We start from the raw sequence: 23668 nt of genomic DNA on the forward strand, positions 1-23668 counted from the left end.
GCTGTGCTTTAGCCTTGCGTGTCCACAGACAAAGCCCTGTGTGACAGTCTTGACCCTGCAGAGCTGAAATCCACAGGGACACCGATCCTCCACAGCAACACCCTTGTGGCATGGGGTGGGAGTGGCTGGGCTGCCCACAAATACCACCCCCCTCAGGCCAAGTGGGTTTTTCCTGCATAGCAGCAGGATCCAGGACAGTCAGACCAAAGAAAGGAAGGAAAGACAAACAACCCTGAGGTCAGACACATAGAAGGGTTGTCCAGCAACAAGTGTATTGGACCCCAATACTGGGGCCTGGCTCAGAGCCCAACAGGAACCAGGAGCCTCAGGAGCTCCCTGCCAGCACGGAGCACCTTTCAATAAAGTTTTGAGGGAAGTGAAGTTGGCATTTGTCTGTCTTTGTGGTGACTGGTCCCTGCTGCCACCTCCCCAGTACTCCCAGCCCATCTTTCTGGGGTGCCATGGGAGCCCTTTTCCCTTCTGCTGGTGTGAATGTGGAGGGGCATCCATGTCCCACACTGGGCACAGCTGCAGAGAGCACAGACCAATCCCCAAACACCATGGGAAGGAAATGCCTCCATGGGGCTGAACTGTGCCTTGCCTGCCACTGGAGCAGCCCTTGCCCTGCCAGGACAGTGTGCCCTGTTCTCCTGCCAAGGTGTGGTGTGTAGGTGACTGTCACACCACGGTCCAGCTCTTCAGGGGTGGCTCAGATCTGGCTGAGGGGAGGGAGGTGCAGGGTTGCCAGGGCGCTGTGGAACACATCCCTCACTGCTCCCAGCAGCTGGAGGCGAGCAAACATCTGGTCAAAGAGATGAGGGAACGGCTCCTGCAGGGAGAAAGGCAGCTTGGCCAAACTGCCCCTTGGCACACTGCTGCCTGTGCTCCCCTGGAGGATGGGACAGGGGGCCATCACACTCCTGGCACCATTCCCCACATGGCTGCCCCCCAGGAGCAGTGCAGCCCCTAAAGGATTAAAGGGGCACAAGACTGAGGCTGGCACACCTAACTCACCCCCAGGATGTGCACCCGGTTGTAGTAGGAGCTGAAATCCATGCTGAGCTGGATCAGAAACTTGCACACCTACAAGGCAGAAACATTCTCATGGCACAGTGAATTCTGGCTGGTCTTGGGCCCTCACCCACCCCAAGCAAAGCAGGAACTTCCCCAGGGGCATGGCCATCTATTCTCTCAGCACTGTCCCTGTGTTGCTCACCAAGGGGCAGCACCTGTTGGCCTGAAGCTTTGCCCTGGGCTGGGCCTGCTGGAGCAGCATCCATGGGTGCTGTGGCACATGGCACTTACTGTCTCTGTGCTGGCAGTGATCCGGATCCCCTTGGAGGGTGGGGACAGCTGTGCTGCCTGCTGCAGGACTTCAGGGAAGGGCAGGAGATAGTTGAAGAGCAGGAGCCATTCACCCTGTGAAGGGATTACAAATCTAAGTGTCAGATCCTCCGGGGCCATAGCATCAATCACCAGAGCCGAGGGTGCACAGATCCCCCCATTCCTTGTCTCAGCACTCACCTCTTCTCGGAGGCAGGAGAAGTTCAGTTCAGACACTGGTGGCAGAGGTGGGTATGTGCCTGGAAAGCAGGGAGACTGTTGTGCCCAAAGAAGGCCCTGTGGCTCCAGCAGTGGCTGTCAGAGGAGGTGCTGGGGCTGGTGCTCACCCTGCTCCACAGCCCGCTGAAAGGTGCTGAAGAGTGTGGCCAGCCGGGCACAGTTGTACATCACAAAGGCACCACTCTTTGTTCCCTTTGTGGAGATGCTGTTGTTCTCCAGGTCCAGGGTGATCTGAGGGCAGAGAGAAGCCACAGTCCAGGCTGCTCAGCACAGATCTACTCTTCCCACAGCCTGCCAGCCAGCCCTGGCACCATGCAAGCCACTGTCCTACCTGACTCCGGTGAGCAGTGCTCAGCATCTCAAACCTGATGGCAGCCACTGTCAGGGTATCAATCACCTCTGTCCAGGCCTCATCTGTGGAGAATGTAGGTGCCATCATGCACAGCTTGCTCCATTCCCACGTACTGATACCCCCAGCACCCAGGCAGGACACCCCTGGTTGAGGACCACCACAGCACCAGCCCTGGCTCCCATCAGGAGCTGCTCTGTGCCAGCGCCCTGGATGTTCAGATGCCTTCCCAAAGCGAGGGCAACCCCTGGCTCGGTCCTGGAGGGGAGAAGGAGCACCCTGCAGGTGCAGCCCCCCCAGCTGTGGACTCATGGGAGCAATGAAGATGGGATGGAGCTGCATCCCCATGGAGCCCCAGCTCTCACCTTGTGCAAGCTCCCCATACTTGATCACGGAGGCCTCATACATCTGGCGCTTCCGGAGCCTGGGACAAACACAGACAGAGCCACCTGCTGTGGGCTGAGCTGGACCACAGGGAGCCTTAGCAGCAGAGAAAGCAGCAGGTGCCCTGCACAGCAACTTACTGGAAGTACTGGTCTGCCCCAATGGGTGATGAGGGGTTGGTCACCTTCACTGGCCCGCAGACAAGGTGTTTCTGAAAGACAGAGAGGCTGAGGCTGGGAACTGAGTGAAATCCAGCCCTGTTCTACACCTAGAGCCAAGGATGGATGCTGGGGGCCACACTGAGAAGGGTCAGGTTGCTCTTGCTCACCTGCAAAGCTGTGTGGGCTCCCGGATCCAAAATTCTCCAGAGCACATCCAGCTGCTGCTGTTGGAATTCCTCCTCACAGTTCACCACGTGCACGATGCTGCAGCAACTGCTCTGGCCTTTGGCCTGCAGCAGAGCACAACAGGGAGCTCAATCCCATTGCCTGCCAGAAGGAAGGGACACTTGGGAGGCGAGAGGTGGGCAGTGCTGTGGGGTCACTCACTGGGCACTGCAGAACAGCTTCCTGCAGCTCAGCCAAGGACTGCAGTGTCCTCTCTGTCACTGAAAGAAGGAGGGACACACAGTGGGACACGGCGTTCTCCACCCTCCAGCATCGGGTCTGCCATAGCATCAAACCAGACTGAAGGAGAACAAGAGGGGCGAGCCATCTGTGTCTACCACCCTACCTTGCAAGGAAACAGGTCTGTTTGCACCCATTCCACCCCCACTGCCACACCTGAGCTGCTGTACATGTGAGGCTCACCGAGAAGCACATCTAGATTGGGGTCATAGCCCAGCAAGCCCTGCTGCTCCACGAAGCTCTTCAGGTGCACCTTAGAGATGACACCCTCGGCTGTGCCTGGCCCCTGCTCGCAGGCTGTGGCACAGGGGCACCGGCCTAGCGCTGCCTTCAAGGCCGAGATGGCATCAGCGAGGGCAGAGCCGCCGGAGCCGGAGGGCCAGCAGACGCGGAGCTGCCGCAGGACGTCCCAGCTCCTCTCCTCGCTGAGGGCAGGGACCAGGCGCACGTCGACCCTGCGGGAGAGGGCGAGGCAGGCGCTGGGAGCAGCGGGCGCTGCGGCGGGGCCGGGAGCAGCACGGGCCGGAGCACTCACCCCTGGGCGCGCAGCAGCTGGGCCAGGTGGTCGGCCAGCAGGACGGAGCGGAGGTGGCGGGGCCGCAGGGCCGCGGGGCTGCTGCGCAGGGCCGGGCAGTGCAGCACCACGCAGCCCGTGCGCGGCCCCGCGGCGGGGGCGGGCGGGCCGGGCAGAGCCCCCAGCAGGCGCTGGAAGGCCTCGGGCCGGTGCACCTGCACCGCCAGCCCCGCCGGCGTCTGCCGGCAGACCCGCAGCGGCAGCACCGCCGGGCCCCGCAGCGACGGCACCGCCGACACGGCCTCGGGGGGCACCTGCGGGCGGAGGGCGAGGAGCGGTCCGGGCTGCACGGGCACAGGACGGCTCCAGCCCCGGCCCCATCAAACCGCTCCCGCAAATCCCGCTCCCGAGCCAGCCCTGCCCGCGCCGCCGCGGCCTACCTGCCCGCCGGGAAAGGCGGCGCTCAGCGCGGCCCGCGGCGCCAGGAAGTCCCGGTGGCGCAGGTTGCGGGCGCCGCTCTCTTTCACCCAGAGCGCGGCGGGCCGCCCCAGGGCCCCGTTCAGCGCCCGCAGCGTCGCCGCCACCCCCGGGCGGCCCCTGTCCATCTCCTCGCCCATCGCGCGCTTCCGCCACCGCAACGGGAAGTGACGTCACGCATCTCCCAGAAGGCCGTCATGATGCGTGCGGCGCTCCCGGGCGGCCATCTTGGTGACGGGCGCCTTGGCCGGGCAGGGCGGCCATCTTGGGGGGACGGGCGCGGAGCCGCCATGGTGGGTGTGGCGGGCAGCGGGCGCCGCCATGATGGGTGTGTCAGGGCAGGACCACGGGGCTGCAAGCCGGCACCCCGAATAGCCCGAGAGGGTGTCAGTCCCGCTCAGCCTCACCCCAGCGGGGCGATGGTGTCACTCTGAGGCGTGTAGGAGTGGTGTCCTCTCTTCTCCAAAACTGGGGAGCCCAGACCTAAAACCCGCAGGAGCCGAGTGGGAGCAGGAGCCAGAGACCGTGCCAGGGTCAGAGAGGCCTGGGCAGAAAGGGCTGCTTGGGGCAGAGAGTGCAGCACAGCCATGTGCATGGCCCAGCCCAGAGCACAGCCTGGCAGTCCCTGGGCTGCTGGGGACAACAAAGGGGCCCTGGGAGCAGGTCCAGGGCCTGAACTGTGGTGGGAAAGGAGGTTTGGATGGGCTGGAGTGTGTGAGGCAGACCCCAGCTGTGGGCATGGTGTCACTGGCAGGCCCTGGCTGGGCAGTCCAGCCTGTCCAGATGAGCCCCAGGGCTTGGCTGGACTCTGACACCATGGCTGAGGAACATCAGCAGCACCCATGTGCCTGCAGCATGGCTTCTGTGTGGCACAACAATGAGCAGCTGTGTGTGCACGCCCTGCCATGTTCCCTGGGCCTGCCCCAGAAGGCTGCTCTCCTGTCCAGCACATGAGCAGTGTCCTGCTTATCAGCCCCAGGAAGAAGGAAGTGGAAGCGATTAGATCACGCCATCGTGGTCTTGATTACATCTGCAGAGCTGAGCTGCTCCACAGCAATGGTTGAAGCGCAGATCTGACAGAGAGCTCAGTGCTGGCCAGCTCCCTGACAAGTGTGCCAGTGGCTGCTGAACTGGGGACAGGGCAAGGGCCCAGCACAGCCCCAGCCCCATGGCACCAAGCCTGACTGACAGGAGCAGGAAGCACCAAACCCCACCACAGCACAGAGTTAGGGACCTCCCTGTCTGCTGTGCCCTTCCTGCCCTCCCTGGTAGGCAGGTGGGGGGTGCGGGGAAAGGAAGGAGCTCTGCCCGCAGGGCCCAAACCGGTTCCTCCAGGGCTTGTGTGGTGGGGGAAAAGGGGGGGGGGAGCAGGGTGAGGGCAGATCCTGCTGCATGGGCTCTTCCAGGAATGCAACAACTGCCTTTGGGGCTCCTCAGGCAGCTCTGGAGCCCCAGGGCTGCAGCCACAGCCAGTGAGAATCTGCAGCCCCAGGGCAGAAGTGAGAACAAGTTCCCCGGCCGTGCCATGGTGGGGTGCTCCCTGCACCACCCACAGCCAAGAGGTGATCTGAGAATCGCTGCTCACACCAGACCAACTGCTGACTGTCCGCAGGGCAGGAGCTGCCCAGGACCCTGCCCGGCCAGGGGGACTGGCTGGACCTTGTGTCACCACTCGAGCTGGGTCCAGGCTGGATCCGTCCACATCCCCAGGGCGTCCCGCAGGCCGCCCACGTGGGCCCCGGCAGCGCACTGGCCTGGGGAGAGCTCTCGGAGGCGCCGAAAGAGCTTTGGAAAGACACGACATCCCCGATGGCTCTCTGGCTGCTGGCTCAGCGGGAGTGATCGTGTCATTCCAAAGCCATCTCTCTCTCAGGGGCTGGATCCTGCCATCCCTGCAGGGACTGGGGTGCTGCGAGGGCCAGGGAGAGCCGGCATGGGCAGGAAGTTTGGCAGTGTCACAGCCTGCACCACATTCACGCTGTGGCCAAGCAGCCGTGCTCCCCACACTCTCCCAGGAAGCCAGCTGCTATTTTTAGCTATTGGGGGCACAAGAAACAGAAGCGCCCCCCAGCCCGGTGCAGGGCTGAGCCACGAGGCTGGGCACGGGCGATCCCCCATCCTGACACCCCCTTCGTCTCCCAGCGTGGCCCAAGCGCTGCCCCAGCCCCGGCAGGGTTGCAGTGGGACACGCGGCTCTTGCCCAGCACGGGCAGGTGGGCAGGGGTGGCGTGGGGGGCGTGCGGCGAGGCGGTGGCGGGAGCGCGGGTAACGAAACCCCAGGGCAGCTGGGCACAGCGAGAACAGCTGCTTTTGGGATTCCGTTGCCCGCGCTGGCGCCGCGGAGGGATGGGCACGGGCACCACGGCCATGCCACCCCGAGCCTGGGGCAGTCGGTGGGCCAGGAGGGGAGAGGGCGACTTACCGGCGGGGAGCGGGGCGGAGGAGGTGAGTGGGAGCCACGGCCGGGCCGTTGTGATCGGGGGTGCCGGCAGAGACCGGGGTTGTGCTGCCGGCTCCCCCCGCGCCGCGGGCCGGGTGCCAAGGGGAGGGCGGCACGGCCGAGCCAAAAGGAAACGGCTCCGAACAAAGCCCCGGTGGGGCTGGAGCAACTGGTGCCAGCCCATCAACCCCCGACGGGGCCCGGAAACATGAGCCGTCCCCGAGGGAGGGCACCTGCCCCGGCACCTGCGCCTAGAGGCGGCACGGCCCGGCCCGGCCCCGCCGCTGCCAGCGCCTCCGGCCCCCGCCCCGGCGAGGGGCATGGGGGGAACTCAAACCGCGTGGGGAACCCCACCGGCCCCGTGCGGAGCTCCCGCGGTGCTGCCCGGGGATCCCGGAGACCCTGCCCTGGCCGAGGCTGCCGGCTGTGGGAATTCCTGATGCCTCCGGCACGGCACGGTGGCGGGAAATGCTCCGCCGCACCGCCAGGGAGCTTCCCAGTGGCCCCCGCAATGTCAGGCCACGGCTGGCCCAGGGGGGTGACACAGGTGGGGGACGCGGGTCCCCCGTCCCAGGGCACCTCTGAGCCCGTAGTGCCACCGGCCGCACCGAGCGCGGCAGGAGGAGGGTGAGAGTGCAGCGGAAGGTGCGGCGGCGGCTCCGGGCGTTCAGCCACGACTGGCACCGGCCGCCCGCAGCAGGGCACACGGGGAACCGGGGCGCCGTGCCGAGCCTGGGGCAGCCCAGGGGCACCGGCAGGGCTGGGCCAGGAGCGCAGCCGAGACCCGGGCCCGCTCTATCCCGCCGAGGGAGCCGCCCGCTCCCCTCTCACCTCCGGCCCCGCAGCGTTCGGCACAGCAGCCCGGGCCGGTCCGCAGCCCCTCCTGGCGGCGGGGTCAGGGCGGCGGGGGCGGGAAGGCTCCAACGGGACACCCCGCACCCCTCTCCCGCCGTGCCGCTACCGCCCCGCCACCGGCCGCTTTCGGTTTCGCTCCGGCGCCCACCTGGGCTCTGCAGGTCGGGGCGCGCCGGGGCCCGGAGGCAGCGGGTGTGTGAGTGTCGCCGCCCTCCCGTCCCTCAGGACCCCGGGCGGGGGGACCCCGAGGGCTCCCGGCAGCCCCGCTCCAATCCCGCTCCCCCGGTGGCGCTGTCCCGGCCCCGGCCGCAGGGGGGCGGTAGCGGCGGGGGCGGGGCCGCCCGGCGGTTCCGGCGGGGTCGCGGCCATGGCGGCGCTGCGGCGGCTCGTGCCGGCGGTGGGGCGGGCGGCGGGCAGGTACCGGCACCGGCAACCGGCACCGCCGCTGCCCTGCGACCGGGGGAGGTGCCTGTGGGATGCCGCAGGGTGTCTGGGACGTGTCCGTGGGTCCCCCGTGTCCCAGCTGCTCACTCTCCCCGCAGAGCGCCGTACCGGGGTCACCGGCTCACTCCGGCGGACGATGAGATGTACCAGCGGACGCGGGTGATGGTGCTGGAGCCGGAGTCCCCCAACATCATGTTCATCGAGGGCTACAGCACCCGCGGCTTCACCATCAGCGGAGACCTGGTGGTGGGGCCCTGCGCCGTTCTGCCCCGCAGCATCCTCCAGTGGAACGTGAGTGCCGGGCGGCGGGGCCGGGGCTGCCGGGGCCACCGCGCGCCGGGGGCAGCCACCATCAACGGGCGCCGTGTCCCCGCAGGTTGGCTCCCACCGGGACATCTCGCTCGAGAGTCTGTCGCTGTTCCGGCTGCTGGAGCCCCAGATAGGTACAGAGCGGCGCGGGCTGCTCCCCCTTGGGGCTCCTGTCGGGGTGGCTGCGCGGGAGCCACTGGTGCCCGCAGGAAGGGCAGCTCTGGGCCGAGGCAGCTCCAGTGCTGCCCTGCCCACCCTTGTCTTGCCCTGCTTGCAGAGATCCTGGTGCTGGGCACAGGGGACAGGGTGGAGCGGCTGCACCCTGCCATGATGAAGCAGATGCGAGAGCGCGGGATTGCTGTGGAGGTGCAGGACACGGTAATGGCGAGCCCAGGCAGCGCCCCATTGAGAGGGAGGGAGGGGGTCATGTGCCATGTGGGGAAGGGCCGAGTCTCCCTTCTCCTTTCTGAGGGCTGGAGCTTCACTCACTCCCTTTTCTATTCACAGGCGAATGCATGTGCAACCTTCAACTTCCTGATGAATGAAGGGCGCGTGGTGGCTGCTGGGCTCATCCCCCCGCGGGGCACCTGAGCCGTGTGGGCACTGCCTGCCGTGCCCAGGGGCTGAGTGGTTCCTCCCCTGCCTGCCTGAAGCCCCCGAGGGTCACTGCTCCATGGTGAACTGTGGAGATGTTGGCTCAGTGATGGCTCTGCACATAGGAGAGATATAAAATACATGGGCTTACCTCCTCCCTGCAGTCTCTGGCTTGTTGGCCTCCCTGCCCAGGCTGGGCTGGAGACTGTGGGGCACAGCACAAGGCTTTGCTGGTGGCACCGCTCCCACAGCCCTGCCAAGGTCGTGCCCCACACCTTGGCAGCAAGAAGCCTCACCCGAGGGCGGGTGGACGCTGGTGGGGTGACCTGTACATCCCCCCAGGCACATCTGGAGCTCCACAAGGAAAATATATGTAAATGGGAAGTACAAGAAATTGCGTGGTGGTTAATGCACAATGCATTGAGGCTGTAACAAATTGAGGGGGCATGAGCTCACCTTGAGCACTGGGCAGCATGTGTGCTGGTGGGATGCCATGTGCCAGCAGCTTCCTGAGCACAGCCAGCACAAGCAACTTGTGTGTCCCAGCTGGTGCTGCATCCCCTTTCATTGAATGCTCAAGCTCCAGCAGGGGACTGGGAAAGGGTCCCTGTCCTGAACTGGACGGTTCATAGTTGGGGATGTCACCTCTGGGGAAGAGAGTACATGTACCTTGTGTACATGGAAGCCTCATGCCCTGAACTCTGCCACCTTGGCAGGCAGAGGCAGAAGATGCAGCTGCAAGGTTTGGGTGGCTTTGCTCAGCAAGTGTCTCACAGGTAACCTGCCAAACCAGGGAAGGTTGCCCTGCTCAGGCCTGCAGAAATGCAGATCAGCTCCTTTATAAACTTGTGCCCCTCAGTGCATTGCCCACCTTCCAGCAAACAACTGCTCTGTTGGAGCCTGGGCAGGTACTCCACGGTGAACAGCCCAAGGGGGTGCAGCCACTGGGCCTGAGGAGGTGTGGCAGCTACAAGAGGTTTAGGGGAAGAAGCAGCTGGACCAGGAATGGCGGCCTGCAGCATCCTGGCTGCTGCCACAACTGGGTTTGGCAGCTGCCAGCAGGACATAATGGCAATGTAAAGCCATTTGCTTTCTTACCCAGCAGTCCAGCCCTTCTGCTCTCAGGAAGGATTTGTAAAGGAGCCACACTGTGTTACCCACTCAGCTCTGTCTCAGGGCTCTCCCCTCCCTGTCACCCTTCACATGCACACAGTCCTTTCTGGGGTTATCGGCTGCCTCTGACAGTGTGGGAAGCAAGGCACAGAGCCAAGGATGGAGAGCAAGGGAGGTGAAGAAGGAAGAGGGGCTCTGGGCTGACACCAACTGCACATATTTCAATATTTTTATTGTAAAACATGGCCAACACGTGCAAGGCTCCAGCCCGGGCTCACAGCTCCGGGGTGGAAGGCGGGCCCTGCGGGTGGTCAGGAAGCAGCCAAGGGACAGCAGGAGCTCCAGGCAGCCCAGAATAATGGCACTTCTGCAGCAAGAGCAGCTCCCACGCAGAGCAGCGCAGGGCTGGTGGCACAGGGACAGACACAGATCTCTCAGAAGAGGCGTTTCTCATACCTGTAAGAAAGCAGCACCAGGGAGCCCCTTTACTGACCCACCTCACTCAGGTCAGGGACAAAGGTGCAGTATGGGACAGATCCTGCCAGCCCAGGGAGGGGAACAGCCTCAGCACCCCGACAGGCCAGGGCTTGGCCCGGATGTGGTGCCAGGGCAAGCCCATGAATGGCACACCAAGCCAAGGGCATGGCAGCTGAGGTACAGGATGGCTGTTCCTCACCCCCAACACCCCCCAGGGTGACAAGGCTCCTGGCAGAAGCACTTACGAGTGGAGGCCGTGCACCCCTCCTTCAACCTGGGCAGACGTTGTCCTCTTCTCAAACTTCAGCTCTCCCGAGTACATCATGGCTCTGAGGGGGAAGCACACCTGTCACAAGCCAGGCAGAGTCCAGGGAGGACAGTGCTCTGGCACATGCTGAGCTGGAACATCTGGAATGAGGATCACTGGTTCCTCCAGCTGTGGCCAGAATGGTCTTTGCTGTGCTCCCAAGAACCAGACTGGGTAACGCAATCCCAACATTTTGAGCCCAGCCAGTTGAATATGCCACAACAGACCATACTCCTGTGTCCCTGGGGCTGGCAGATCCATTATGCATTGCCCACTGGAGATGAAGGGAAGAGAGCTACAGATTATCCAGCACACACCACAGCTTGAGGACAGCTGCACAGGGACCATGACCTAACCAGAACACAGGCATAGGGAAGCACTCACCGGACTTGGGTCAGGCTCTTGGCACCGATATCCTGGCAGGAATGCTGGATCCCAGCAATTAGGTATGGAATGAATTTATGGATCGAGCCTTTGTCTTGCACTGCACCGGAGACCCCCTGGGCCACTTTAATTTTGTCTGTCTCACTGCATGAAAGCACAAATCAAGGGTATTTGTAAAGCACAGAAACCCCAAAAGCTTGACCTGCTGCCCCAAAGCACCATCTCTGACCTGAAATACCGATTCTGGCTGCCCAAGTTCTTGTCCATGGCATCTAGGGAACCCATGCCGCGGTATTTCTTCAGCCTGATGCCATCCGAGAAGAAGTACTCGCCTGGGGCCTCCGTGGTGGCAGCCAGGAGAGAGCCCATCATCACTGGCACAAGATATCACCAGGAACAGCACATCAGCGGCAGTGGCTGCAAAACCCCGCAGGGTTCCTGGGCACAGCACTGGCTGCAGCCCCATGCCCCCAGCCGCCTGCAGATAAAGCCCTCGTGCCCAGTGCGGTGCCATATGGAAGCACCTCCTGGGAGAATGCCCACAGTGTGCTCACCTGTGGAGGCCCCCAGCGCCAGGGCCTTGGCGATGTGCCCGACCGTCTGGATGCCGCCGTCGGCGATGACGGGGACGCCGAACCTGCGCGCGTACTCGGACACCTTGTACACCGCCGTGGCCTGGGGACGGCCGCACGCCAGCACTGCGGGACAGACACAGCTCAGCCCAGCCCGCAGCACGGCCCCGGCCCAGCAGGCTCGCTCAGGCTCCCTGCACACGCATGCTCCAGCACTCAGAATGCAAATCCCTGGGCGCTCCTTCCCTAGGCCGAGTCCAAGAGAAGCAGGTGCCCGGGAGCTGCCTGCTGAGACGTCCTCACAGCCCTTGGCTCCAAAAAGCTGGGAGTGACCTCGGGACTGGGGGCTTTGGTTGGATGCCTGGGATCAGACAAGACTCGTGGCTCAATCCTTGTGCACAGCAGACATGTGGGGAGCTTGGGAAGGAAATAAAGCAAACTCCAAAAGCCCCTCTCCAAAGCATCCCAGGCATGTAGCCATGTCCCACTGCTGGCTCTCTCCTGCAGCTGCCAGACCCCTTGTCCATGTACCCAGCATCTGTAAGATGTGCCTCTTGAATGGAAAGGCAGTTGGCTGGGAGAGAGCTCATATGCCTGTATATGCTATAGATATAAATATATCTATGCATACAGGTCTGCATATACACACAAACACACATGCAGCAGTGGAAAAGGAAAGAGGCAGAATGGTTTGGCAATAATTTATCTTCCTGCCCTGCAATGTAGCAAGGGTTCCATCAAGTTTAGCTGCCCCATGAGGAGAGAGTTATTAGCTTTGGATTTACTTGTTCTTCCCAGTCAGTAGCAGTTAAGCTTCCCGTTATGTGAGGAAAACCAGCACAAGGCATGTCTTGTAACATGTTTGTCAGCCACAGGCATGCAAGAACACTGAGATAAGCTTCTCTCAGGGAGACGTCCCTTCCCCACCATCAACTGGAAGCCTTTTCTTCAGTCATGGTTAGTCCCATAAACTGGGAAAGATTAAGGCCATTCAGTATTAGTACTTTGGAGTGTGAAATCCAGGTGTGGTTCAGCCTGCACGGCGGCAGTGCTGGCAGCATGGCCCTGGCAGAGGCCGGCAGGGGCCAGGAGGACACAGTTTCTCTACTCCCAGCACTCAGCAGCAGCTGCTGAGGGAGGGCAGCCAGACTGCAGGCTGTGACAGAACTAAATTTAATCAGACCCCAGCATTCAGCTCAGGCTCAGCCAGCCAGGGAGAGGCTGCCAGCTTCATCATCAATGCCCTTAAAGAGATGGTCTTGCAGTTCTGCACTGCTGAAGGCCACAGTGCAGCTGCAAAATGCTGCTGTGGAGCTCTGTGGAGAGAAACACCCATTTCTGAAGGGTTTTGAGTCCAGGGTCTATGGGAGTGTGCCATAGACAGTGCAGGGCCTGCAGAAACCTCTCAAGCACAGAGATCAGCCCTTTTAAGGCACAGCTGGGCTCAGGGCCCCTGGGAGCACCGTGCCTCTCGAGTGTCCCAGTGCCACAGCCCCGCAGCGCAGGCGTCCCAAGCGGGGTTCTGGGCACACACACACATCACACGGTCAGGGAAGGGTTTGTCCCTTTCAGTGCATTGGCAAAGGGTGGCCCTACAAAATCATCTGCTAGAGAAAACCTGCCAGGATCTGCAAGAGTAAACCTCTCCCTTTGGGGTGTGTCAGAACTAGGGGCAAGGACAAAGCCTAAGGCTTCCCTTGCAGGGGCTGCTTGGTCAGAGCATCAGAGCAGAGAACACTGCACCCTGGGCTGGGCAGGCAGAAGCCCCTTCTCTCCACAGGACTCGGTGGGGAGAAGATGGAACACAGCTGCCAAGGTGGCCAGGTGCAGTGAAGTCTCTCTGTAACTCAGGGGAGCCAGCTCCATGGGAAGGGAGCACAACTTGCCCAGAATTAGAGCTACATTTTGAGCATGATCAAGAACTGCTCAGGGATCACCTCCCAGTACTGGATCAGCAGGAGCATGACTGGCTAGGGATCCAAAAGGTGCAATCAGGCTCCTAACTGGAATTTGAAGTGGAGACAGGACAGGCCTGAGTTCCCTCAGCTTGGACAGTTCAGATTCTGCTTTACGAAATCAGAGAGGCTTCTCAGATTTAATTTTAGATTCAAAACCAGTATCCAAAGCCACAAAACCCCAAGTGCATCTACAGCTAAATTATTCTCAAACAAGCAGTAGGGCCATGTGCAGCCAAATCAGGGTCCTGCTTCAAGACACATAATTAGGGTTGGGAACAGGGCAAGTGACTTACTATAGGTGCCCGTGACAGTAGAAGGGCATTTGGGGCTGTGGGACTTTAGGTCTGGAGGGATCTTTGGAGCAGCTAAACAAAAACAAACACACACATTTTAGAGACAGAAGAACAGCAGCAGAACAAAGGACCCCAGAAATGACCTGCTACTGGGCAGAGCATATGGTGGGACAGAGCTGACTTTGAGACCCTTCCTAGCCTGAGCCAAGCCAGAGGCCAGATCCAAGGCAGCCAGGCCTGGCTGTGCACAGCGCATGCTCGCCCTACCCCAGCAGCCACCAGAGAGGGGACCCCGACCCCAAAAAGCCAGAGCTCTTTCCCTTAACAGTGCCAAAAACCTGGGAAGCTGCAGGCAAGAGTTCTGCAACCACATCTCCTGTGAAGTGCCACATTCTACCTCTGCTCTACACCTCCAGCAAAAGCAGCACCCAGGCCCATTGCCAGGGCAGCTGGAGGAAGCCCAGGGACATTCACCACTCTGCAGATCAGAGCATGCCTTTGCCTCAGAGCCGGGGCAGAACATGTGTGTCCTGGCTCAGCTCTGGCTATGGAAGTGTCAGCCCAAGGATACTCCTCCCTCCTCAGAAAGCTGACCTGAGACACTGCCCTGACTGGAACCCCTGCAGCCAGGCAAAGCAGGAGCACAGCACAGCTCCAGGGCTGCTCACAGGCTCCATGCTGGAAAGGGCAGAGCCAAGGCAGCTCCTACAGCCAAGCAGCTGCTCACTTGCTGCCTCCTGTGGCACAGACCAAGGACCAAAGCAGTGAGGGGCTGTGCTGGTGGACTGCAGCACCTTGCTGCACCACCACTCTGCACCCTCCCTGAGGCTCAACACACAAGGACTGAGTCTGTCATCAAGACAGACTTTCTTCAGGCCCTGGGGGATGCCCCTCTTACCTCTTAGCTAAGGGTGGCACAGCCTCTGCCCCACACAAGCTCTGTCTAGCTGCAGAGACAAAAGCAAGAAATCCCATTCTGGCCTGGAAACTGCAAAGGCATCGAGCCCAGATCAATAGTCAAGCATCACACACACTGCTGCCAGAGGAAAGGGAGCACAGACAGCCCAGTGTGCTTCACCCATCAGCACTGGGGATCCAGTAAGCCCCTCTCCCTGCAGAGCTGCCTGCCAGCCCCATTCCACACCGAGCCACCAGCTCCCCTCAGGCAAAGCCACCATCTGCCACACCGGCTCTACTCAGTCTCGGTCAGTCCTGGGAAATGCCTTTGCTGCTGCTGCCACCCCAAGGGTTGGAAGTCCTGGACAAAGGGGGTGAAAGACGTCTTCCTGATGGACACTGCCCTCAAAAGGGAGAATTCCATCCCAGCCATGCTGCTTTTCAGCAGGGAATTTCTACTAAACACGTGTCTTCAGCCTATTTAGGAGTAGCTGATCTTTCTCACCTTCCTGTGTGATGCAGATGGAGCCACTGCCCATCCCGACCCTCAGGGCATCAACCCCCGCATCAATCAGGTTCTTGGCCTGAGCCGCAGTCACCACTGTGGGGAGCAAAAATCGGTTTGAAAGCAGACAAGCACATTTGCAAACAACACTTCTTCCCCATGGCTGCCAACATCCCCCACCCTGGCTAACAGCCTGTGGCAGAGCCAGAGCCAGGGAGGGGCAGTGAGTTTCTGCTCCAGCTGCCACAGTGGCTGAGGTGACACTGCCCCTTTAGGCTATTCTGCAACTTCTACCCAAAGGCTGAGGCAGCACAAGCCATGGCACGGTCCCAAACACTCTCTGGGCCACACGAGGTAGGGAGGGCAGAGTACAGGGTAACAGCATCAGGTAAAGACAAGGACCACTGGGCTCTGCTGTAGAGAGGCAGGGAAAATTGCCACTAGATTTCCACATCAAGCAGTACTCATTACTAAGCAAAATTTTAAACTGGTGTGTAAAATAAGCTAATGCATAATGTGCCATGGAGGACTGTAACACGCTGTGCTGCAGAACAAAGGTTTTATTTAAGTATCTGCAGCAGTAAGGTACTCCCCCTGTGTCTGCAGTGGCCTTGCTCCAGTCAGAGGAAACCATTTTAAGCCCACAGAAATTTACCAAGATGATAATTTCATTCACATCCCTGCAGCTCCCTCTGTGTCTAAGAAACAAACGTCCTTTAAAGACAAGAGTCTTCAACACATGCCTACCGTTTCCTCCAATAACTTGTAGGTTGGGATATTTCTCCTTAATATATTTAATCATATTGATCTGGAAGATGGAATTCCCCTGAGAGGAATCCTGCAACAGAAAGAAAATCAGTTTCAACCAGAATTTCTGCAGATAACAAATGCAGCTTCAGAAAAGTTTCAGATTTTCACTCTGCTTGCTGGGGTCTCTGCTAAGCTGAGTAATGGGCAAAATGACTCCCCAAATTGGGCATGGAACCCCAGCAGAAGCTGCTGCCAAGATGGGAATGCATTTCCCTGCACAAGGGAAGTACATTGCAAAGATTTCAGTATTGTGAAGACTTCGGTAATATCCTTCAGGTTTAATCTTGTAGCTTGTACAGAAGGCAACAAGCAGAACATGGATGTGGATAAGAACCATCTGGCTCTATCAGCAGGACACTGTCAGCCCTGTCTCAAACTACAGGTGAAATGGAGAATGTTCCTTGTGAAACCCAGCAGGGCAGGGGGGGGAATGCACCTCCTTACTGAGCAGCAGAGCAGCTCAAATAGCAGATGTGGAGCACTGAGCCCTCAGTCCCTGCCAATCTCTGTGACCCAGTCAAATGATGTCTGTTAAACATTTCCCACTGCACAGCCGTGCCCTCAGAGCACAGCACACTCACAGTACCACAATCGATGAGAAAACCATGTGCAAATACAGGCAGTGACAACTGTGCCTGAAAGTTTACAGGCCAGAAAGGGAGACCAGCAGAGCAGCTCTGGGCTCACTGATCACTCCTGGACATCAGTAAGAGAGTAACACAGCAACAAACACCAAAGGGACGAAGGGAAACTGATAAGCTGAATATTCAAAACTAGTCAGGAACATCAGAGAGGCTGGTGGCAGAGTGCAAGAGGTATTTGTAGAAGATTCTGTATTAACTGACAATGTTTCTCTTCACAGCCTTCAGGGCTTCAATGCACCCTAGGAACTCCTGCAGGTCACATAAATCTCCAGGGAAGAAGAATCCCTCCAATCTGAGGATTCTAACCTGAACAAGACTGAGAGGTCAACAAACTGCCATATTCTAACACAGAAAGGCCTGTGACAAAGACAGTGACGTTCATCCAGCCTGGGGACTCAAGGCCCAGTGTCCCAGGCTGACACAGTGCCCAGGGGTGCCCAGGGGTGCTCACCAGCACGACGGCATCCACGCCAGCCTGCACCAGCAGGTCCAGCCGGTACTTGTCATCCTCGTGGGTCCCGATAGCGGCACCGCACAGCAGCTGCTTCTTGGAGTCCTTGGAAGCCAGAGGGTAATCCCTGTTCTTCTTGAGATCAGTGCGGGCAATGATGGCCACCAGCTCGTCATCTTCATTAACAATTGGCAGCTTGCCTGGGAACACACAGAAAGAACATCACTGCAGATTTCTGCAGGACACAGGCATTAGCTCAGAGCACTGCAGCAGCGAGCAGGCAAAAACTGCTACAAGATGGAGACGCAGGTGTGTTACCAAATCTTGCTTGGCCATGGATGCCAGCAGCTCTGGCTTGAGAAACAGACAAAGGAGTTTATAGGACTGGAGAAGGACTCAGTATTTTTACATCAACCATAGAAAATGTGTGCATTTTTTAATAACTAGATGCACAACACCCTATTAAAAGTCAAACTACTAAACCCTAAGAGGGATGAACTGACCACTGAAATGCTAAGGCCAGGCCAGAAAATCAAAGACGTGGCTGGACAGCCAAACACTGGGCTGCCAAGAATCCCTCAACTCCAAACACATTTGAGATGAAGGCAGGTGAACTCTGTACCCCAGCAGAGGGCTGTGGGCACTGTGTTCACCGCTGTCTCCCATGTTTCACCCACACAGGGACTGTGTGCCCACATTCACCCAGCACTTCCACAGCTCTCCCTTGTGCCACAGACAGCCACAGGTACCTTTTTTACTCCTTTGCAGAATTTCATTTGCTTCCTTCAACATTACGCCAGCTGGGGCCACAACAAGATCTTCCCGTTTTGTCATAATCTAGTGGGTGGGAGAAGATAAAAAGTCACAAGAACTCCTTCACACTGATCTGAAAATACCAAACCCCCTGCCCACGTGAAACACTCTGCAGTGGCCGTGCAGGAGTGCTCCACAAAGAGCCCACAGCACAGCAACACGCCTCCAGGAACACACAGGAAAAGCCTCCAGCGTGCTGTCCCCAGGCAGGCTCTGGCATCAGGCCCCAAGCCCACCAGTGTCCTGAAAACAGGAGATGGCAGAAGGCCTCAGGAACACAAGTCAGAGCACCTGGAAACCAGGGACAACTCTCAGATGACCCTTGTTTGGGATATCACCCTAACAGCTCTCCCTTTCATTGGAGCACATGCAAATAAGGGCTGGAGACAGCTTGGGAGTCCCATGCTGTTCTGGCAGAAACTGTGCTGCCCTCAATCTTGTGTTCAGGCAGCATCTCCCATGCACAGGCCCTGGAAGGGCTCTGCCCAGAATAACCCACTGCTGCTGCTGCTGAGGACAGTGGGGCAAAGGAGGTGAATCAATCCAAACACGCTCGGCCACGCTCACTCTGACAACCAAAACAAGCACCACCACACGGTGGAAAGCAAAGGGCAGAGCTGGACAGTGGGGAACATCTGACCTGCTGTGGTGGCTTTCATCACAACAGTGCTCTCCCACTGGGAGAGCAGCTGAGAGAGAGAATGAAACCTCCATCCTTGGAGATTTAGACACAGCCCCACAAAACCTCCTCCAGCTCAACGTGCCCTGAGCAGGTGGCTTCACAAGGGACCTCCAAGTCCCTTTTCAACCACAGCATTCTGTGATCATCAAGTCCCCATGAAAGGTTATTTGAGAAGGCTGGGCAAAGCTAAAAGGGAGCATTCTCTAACCCTTCAGGAAGGTAGGTCAGTTGCATTCAAAGAAGGAACATTTTAGTTATTTATACCATAAGAACAGACATTTTGCATTGGAAAGAGGCTGACCATGCCTCCATCTACCGAAAATGCTGTGACAGAACCCACACCTCAAGAGAAGCCTGAGGCATCACAGACATATCACAGAACCACAAGGTTAGAAGAGACCTTCAAGACAATTGAGTCCAACCCATGCCCTAATACCTCAATTAAACCATGGCACTGAGTGCCACATCCAGCCTTATTTAAAACACATCCAGAGATGGTGACTCCACCACCTCCCCAGGCAGACCATTCCAGCGCTTTATCACTCTTTCTGAAAAAAACTTTCCTAATATCCAACCTATATTTCACTTGGCACAGCTTAAGACTGTGTCCTCTGGTTCGGTCAGTGCTGCCTGGAGAATGAGACCAACCCCATCTGACTACAGCCCCCTTTCAGGGAGTTGTAGAGACTGATAAGGTCACCCCTGAGTCTCCTTTTCTCCAGGCTGAGCACCCCCAGCTCCCTCAGTGGTTCCTCAGGGTTTGCGTTCCCAGCCCATCACCAGCCTTGTTCCTCCTCTGGATGCACTCAAGTGTCTCAGCATCCTTCCCAAACGGAGGGGCCAGAGCTGGACCAGGTGTGGCCTCACCAGTGCCCAGTGCAGGGGCAGAACGACCTCCCTGCTCCTGCTGGCCTCACCATTCCTGACACAGGCCAGGAGCCATTTGCCTTCCTGGGCACACTGCTGCCTCATGTTCAGCCAGCTGTCACCAGCACCCCCAGGTCCCTTTCTGCCTGGGCACTGCCCAGCCACACCATCCCCAGCCTGTAACACTGCAGGGGGTTATTGTGGCCAAATGCAGGACTGGGCACTTGGACTTATTAACCTCCATCCTACTGCACTCTGCCCATCCATCCAACTGTTCCAGGTCTCCCTGCAGAGCCCTCCTGCCTTCCAACAGATGGACACACAATCCCAGCTTGGTATTGTCCGCAAATTTACCAATGACAGACTCAATCCCCTCATCCATGGCATCAATAAAGATCCTGAACAGAGGCAGCCCCAGCACAGAGCCCTGAGGGACATCCCTGGTGCCTGGCTGCCAGCTGGATGCAGCACTGCTCACCATCACTCTCTGGGCTGGCCATCCAGCCAGTTCTGAACCCAGCACAGTGCTCCTGTCCCAGCCCTGGGCTGCAGCTTTGCCAGGAGTGTGCTGTGGGACACAGTGCCAAAGGCCTTGCTGGACTCCAGACACACAACAACCACAGCTCTTCCTGCATCCACCAGGAGGGTCACCTGGTCATGAAAGGAGACCAGGTTGGTCTAACACGACCTACCCCTCCTAAACCCCTGCTGGCTTGCTCTGATACCTTGGCCATCCTGTAAGTGCTATGTGATGACACTCAGTATGAACTGCTCCATTACCTTACTGGGTACTGAGGTCAGGCTAACTGGCCTGTAATTACCAGGATCCTCCTTCCCACCCTTGTTGTGAATGGGTGTCACACTGGCCAGCTTCCAGTCATCTGGAACAAGCACCACACACTGACAGCAGAAAGTTTCCTGCTCTGCAGTGCTGAATGACCCAAAGAAAGTATGAGGAAAGATCCTTATCTGGCTCCTCTGATGGGCAGCATTGCTTCAAATGGCCACATGCACTTTTATAACCTGCTCCTACTTTAAGGCTCTTGTATCATTATCTTGTATTTATAGCTGATTTCAAACCAAACAGGGATCAGCATGTGACACCACGTTTGGTCAGCAAGAGCTAAAAATATTTGTGAGCCAAGAGGAAAGCATGGCCAAGAGGCACTGGTGGTGTAACCTGACAGCACCGCAGATCTCCAGTTACAGCTTGTGTAACTGGAATCACAGAACGTTCTCCTGCACAGGGGAGTCTGACAGCAAAGCATTATGAAGTCCAGACTGCAAGTTCAGGGGGTTATTTGAAAGAACAAGTAATCCAGATGATGCATAGAGGGAAAGGCAGCCCAGAAAAGGAAGCTCAGCACTTGGAGAGTTTGCTGGGCAGAGCACAGCTGCTACAAAGCTGGCAGTGCCAGCATGTGGGACTACAGCAACAGCCACAAACACCAGCAATTAATTAGTGAAGCAGGGCTGAGGTTCCACAGCACTGAAAGATAATCCTCATGATTGACACAAACTGCATGGTCTGCACTGCAGGAGTCGCTCAGAGAGTGCAAACGAGCAAGACACTCTCCCCTGGAAATACACTCACAGACAGATCTGCTGAGCTAAGCTGGAGCTGCTCCCTCCCACTGGCAGAACACCCTCACAGCCACACACTCACCCTTATCCTTATCACAGGCAACACGGCTTCCTAACACAGTGTTCACAGCCCTCAGGTGTGAGCACTTCTCACCTCACCGAGGGGCAGGTCATGCTCTGACTCTTTCAGGAAATCAATATCTCTGGACGAGATGATCCCAACCAGCTTGCCCCCCATCTTCCCATTGTCCGTGATGGGAATCCCACAAAATCCATGACGAGCTTTTGCTTCAAACACATCTCGCACTCGGTCATTGGGGCTCAGCACCACGGGGTCTGTGATGAATCCTTGCTCGTATTTCTGAAAGGAAGCAGATCCAGCAGCCAGGCTGAGTGGCACTGCCAGGCCAGACAGGAGCGAGGCACGTGCCTGCAGGTTACTGCAGCCACTCACACGGGTCTGCCATCACCCAGCCTAGCCACATGCTCACCAACAGGACAACTCTCAAACCAGCAACAAGGCTCACCCAAATAACGTTAACATGGAAGAGCTTCCAGGCTAACCTCCTCCCTGAAATGATGGGGAATACTCCCACACCAGGAGGACTCAAGTCCCAGGCTGACCACAGACAGCGTCTGGCACACAACAAGAGGGCTGTGCCTGCAAACCCTGGCAGCACTACAGCTCTGAAACACGAAGATCGGGCACACGTCAGCAATCTCCTCACACAGCTCATTCAGCGAGGCCAGACCCGCTCCCACCTCCACAGAGCGCCCTGTGCCAGCACGGTTTGGTGCTGCCGTTACAAGCACTCACCTTCACCTTCCGCACCTCGTTGGCCTGGAACTCCGGGGTGCAGTTGTGGTGGATGAACCCGATTCCGCCGGTCAGCTGGGGACACAAAGGCGGCTGTGAGTCACCGCAGCCCCTGCCCGCGCTGCACCGGCCGGCTGCGGCAGCGGGGCCGGCACCGATGGAGCTCCGGGCCCGGCCTCGCCCCGAGGCGCTGCGGGACCCGGGGCAGCCACGCGGGCGCCTCAGGCAGCGTTTCCTGCCCCGCCAGCCCGGTGAGGGCGGCACAGGGGACCCGCCCTCACGGGGCCGCACTCACCGCCATGGCGATGGCCATGCTGGCCTCGGTGACCGTGTCCATGGGCGAGGAGACCAGCGGCGTCTTCAGGGTGATTCTCTTGGTCAGCGCCGAGGTCAGGTCCTGGCGGGGAGGCAGGCGGCGGCGGCGGGTGAGCGGCGGCACCGGCACCGGCGCAACCCCCGGCCCGGCCCCCGGCCCGCTCCCCCAACCCGGCCACTCACCACCTGGTCGGCCGTGAAGTCGATGTACCCCGGGAGGATGAGGAAATCGCTGCGGGGGAACGAGGGGAGACGCGTCAGCGACCGCGGCGGCCCCGCGCCCCAGGACCCGGTCCCGGTCCCACCCCCGTGCCGGTCGCACTCACTTGTAGGTGAGGCCATCGCCGCAGCTGAAGAGCTGCTGAGCCGTCAGCCCGTCGTCGGGCACGTAGCCGGTGCCGCCGCTGATCAGGTAGTCCGCCATGGCCCCGCCGCGTGCCCGCCCCGCCACACCGAGCGCACGCGCGCCCCAACGGCCGCCGGGAGGGACCCGCTGTGCCCGCCCCGCCACGGCGTGGACAGAGCGCCTCCGGTAGGGCCGGAGCCGACAGCGCCCCCTGGCGCCGCGGAGGGCTCCGGAGCGGAGCAGCACAGCCGCGGCTCCCGGCCTGCGCTGCGCCGGGCGGCAGCGGGCACAAACCAGGCCCACGCCGGGCACGGCTGTCGCTCTCAGCACCGAGCCCGTACGTCTTCAGCGCGGTGACATCGCGTCATCGCGGCTGTCCTGTACTCAGGCCGAGCAGCCGGGTCCATGTACCGGCAGGAGGCAACAGGAGAGGGCTGAACTCTAGTGCAGCCCAGTAGGCCCTGCGTGCCAGGCTCTGCCTTGGCTGGCACCAGCTTGTGGCACCAGTACAGTGCAATACTTGCTGTAAGACCACCTAAAAAAGCCCAGCTACAGCTGACATGGTGACATGCACAGACTGTGGGTTGGGAGCTGATTCCAGCTACTCCTGCAGCTTGAGAAGACAAGAATGGGCTTGTTGGGTCGCTGGTGAATGCAGAGCTGGGACAAACCAGCAGAATCCAAAGCAATTTTGTAAGTCAAAGGGAGCTGCACAAAAGATTAAAGTCAAGAGGCAGCTGCGAGGCCAGTCTTGCACCTTAAAGGGGAATGAAAGGCAGAGAGGCAGCAGTCTCACCAGAGAGCATCCAAGGTGATCCCAGCTAGGCATCAGCCCCCTCTTCCCAAAGCCACCAGGCCAGGCTGTACAAACAAGCAGTGTGAAGAGGACAGCTGCACACTGGGGATGGGGTGTAGCCCCTTCAGATCTGTGCCACAGACTGGGGCTGGAGGGAGGAATTTGGAGAAGAGCAGAGGGACTGTGCCAGGAGGAGCAGAACAGGCACAAACACAGATTTGCCTCAGAGGAGCCTTACAGGACATAGCAGTTGGCTTTTTCCAGGATGACATGCTCCCATCCCTGCAGTTCCATTTGAGCATCAGGAAAAGTTCCTGTACTGCAGGTTACTGAACAACTTCCTCCTCTTGGTTTACTTGTGACATTGCAGACTCAGCCTCAGAGCACAAGGGACATGAGACAACCACACCCCTTCTGACCTGCTCCCCAGAACACCCTGCCCAAGGCAACCCCTGTCTAACACTAACTAGTTCAGGGACTAA

General features: G+C 59.2%; 3 protein-coding genes across 5 annotated transcripts; 1 reads left to right on the forward strand and 2 right to left on the reverse strand.

Annotated features, from left to right (window-relative positions):
* Window positions 1-182: 182 nt before the first annotated feature.
* DALRD3 (DALR anticodon binding domain containing 3) lies at window positions 183-4093 on the reverse strand. Its single transcript, XM_074550506.1, has 13 exons — window positions 3877-4093; window positions 3458-3750; window positions 3106-3377; window positions 2845-2903; window positions 2625-2747; window positions 2437-2507; window positions 2278-2336; window positions 1895-1977; window positions 1671-1794; window positions 1525-1583; window positions 1306-1419; window positions 1015-1083; window positions 183-829 (listed from the first exon to the last, which is right to left on the reverse strand). The coding sequence occupies exons 1-13, from the start codon at window positions 4051-4053 to the stop codon at window positions 710-712; spliced, it is 1623 nt and encodes a 540-aa protein (XP_074406607.1). The 5' UTR covers window positions 4054-4093; the 3' UTR covers window positions 183-709.
* Window positions 4094-7530: 3437 nt separating this feature from the next.
* On the forward strand, window positions 7531-8712 carry NDUFAF3 (NADH:ubiquinone oxidoreductase complex assembly factor 3). Its single transcript, XM_074550512.1, is given in 5 exon segments — window positions 7531-7673; window positions 7751-7943; window positions 8029-8095; window positions 8239-8339; window positions 8469-8712. Coding segments are annotated over 5 exon segments (579 nt in total). The 5' UTR covers window positions 7531-7575; the 3' UTR covers window positions 8589-8712.
* A 1157-nt stretch (window positions 8713-9869) lies between these two features.
* On the reverse strand, window positions 9870-22547 carry IMPDH2 (inosine monophosphate dehydrogenase 2). 3 transcript variants are annotated; one of them, XM_074550507.1, is made up of 15 exons: window positions 22371-22546; window positions 22228-22276; window positions 22025-22126; window positions 21730-21804; window positions 21067-21273; window positions 17716-17803; window positions 16967-17166; window positions 15809-15899; window positions 15062-15157; window positions 13660-13731; window positions 11391-11534; window positions 11066-11210; window positions 10837-10980; window positions 10391-10474; window positions 9870-10124 (listed from the first exon to the last, which is right to left on the reverse strand). In XM_074550507.1, the coding sequence occupies exons 1-15, from the start codon at window positions 22466-22468 to the stop codon at window positions 10103-10105; spliced, it is 1617 nt and encodes a 538-aa protein (XP_074406608.1). In that variant the 5' UTR covers window positions 22469-22546; the 3' UTR covers window positions 9870-10102. The 3 variants fall into 3 exon arrangements, with proteins under 3 accessions (XP_074406608.1, XP_074406610.1, XP_074406609.1); XM_074550509.1 differs by lacking the exon at window positions 21067-21273 and having other exon boundaries at window positions 22371-22547; XM_074550508.1 differs by lacking the exon at window positions 13660-13731 and having other exon boundaries at window positions 22371-22545.
* Window positions 22548-23668: the final 1121 nt, after the last annotated feature.

This window comes from Zonotrichia albicollis, chromosome 12 (assembly GCF_047830755.1).
Source record: "Zonotrichia albicollis isolate bZonAlb1 chromosome 12, bZonAlb1.hap1, whole genome shotgun sequence".
NCBI lineage: Eukaryota > Metazoa > Chordata > Aves > Passeriformes > Passerellidae > Zonotrichia > Zonotrichia albicollis.

Coding starts and splice junctions, on each gene's coding strand:
- DALRD3 (XM_074550506.1), bottom strand. CDS start 4,053: ATGGGCGAGGAGATGGACAGGGGCCGCCCGGGGGTGGCGGCGACGCTG. Junction 1,978..2,277: donor GTATGGGGAGCTTGCACAAG/GTGAGAGCTGGG, acceptor CATTCTCCACAG/ATGAGGCCTGGACAGAGGTG. Junction 830..1,014: donor ACCGGGTGCACATCCTGGGG/GTGAGTTAGGTG, acceptor TTCTCCCTGCAG/GAGCCGTTCCCTCATCTCTT.
- IMPDH2 (XM_074550507.1), bottom strand. CDS start 22,468: ATGGCGGACTACCTGATCAGCGGCGGCACCGGCTACGTGCCCGACGAC. Junction 21,274..21,729: donor ACGAGGTGCGGAAGGTGAAG/GTGAGTGCTTGT, acceptor GCTTCCTTTCAG/AAATACGAGCAAGGATTCAT. Junction 11,211..11,390: donor GGCGCTGGGGGCCTCCACAG/GTGAGCACACTG, acceptor ATCTTGTGCCAG/TGATGATGGGCTCTCTCCTG.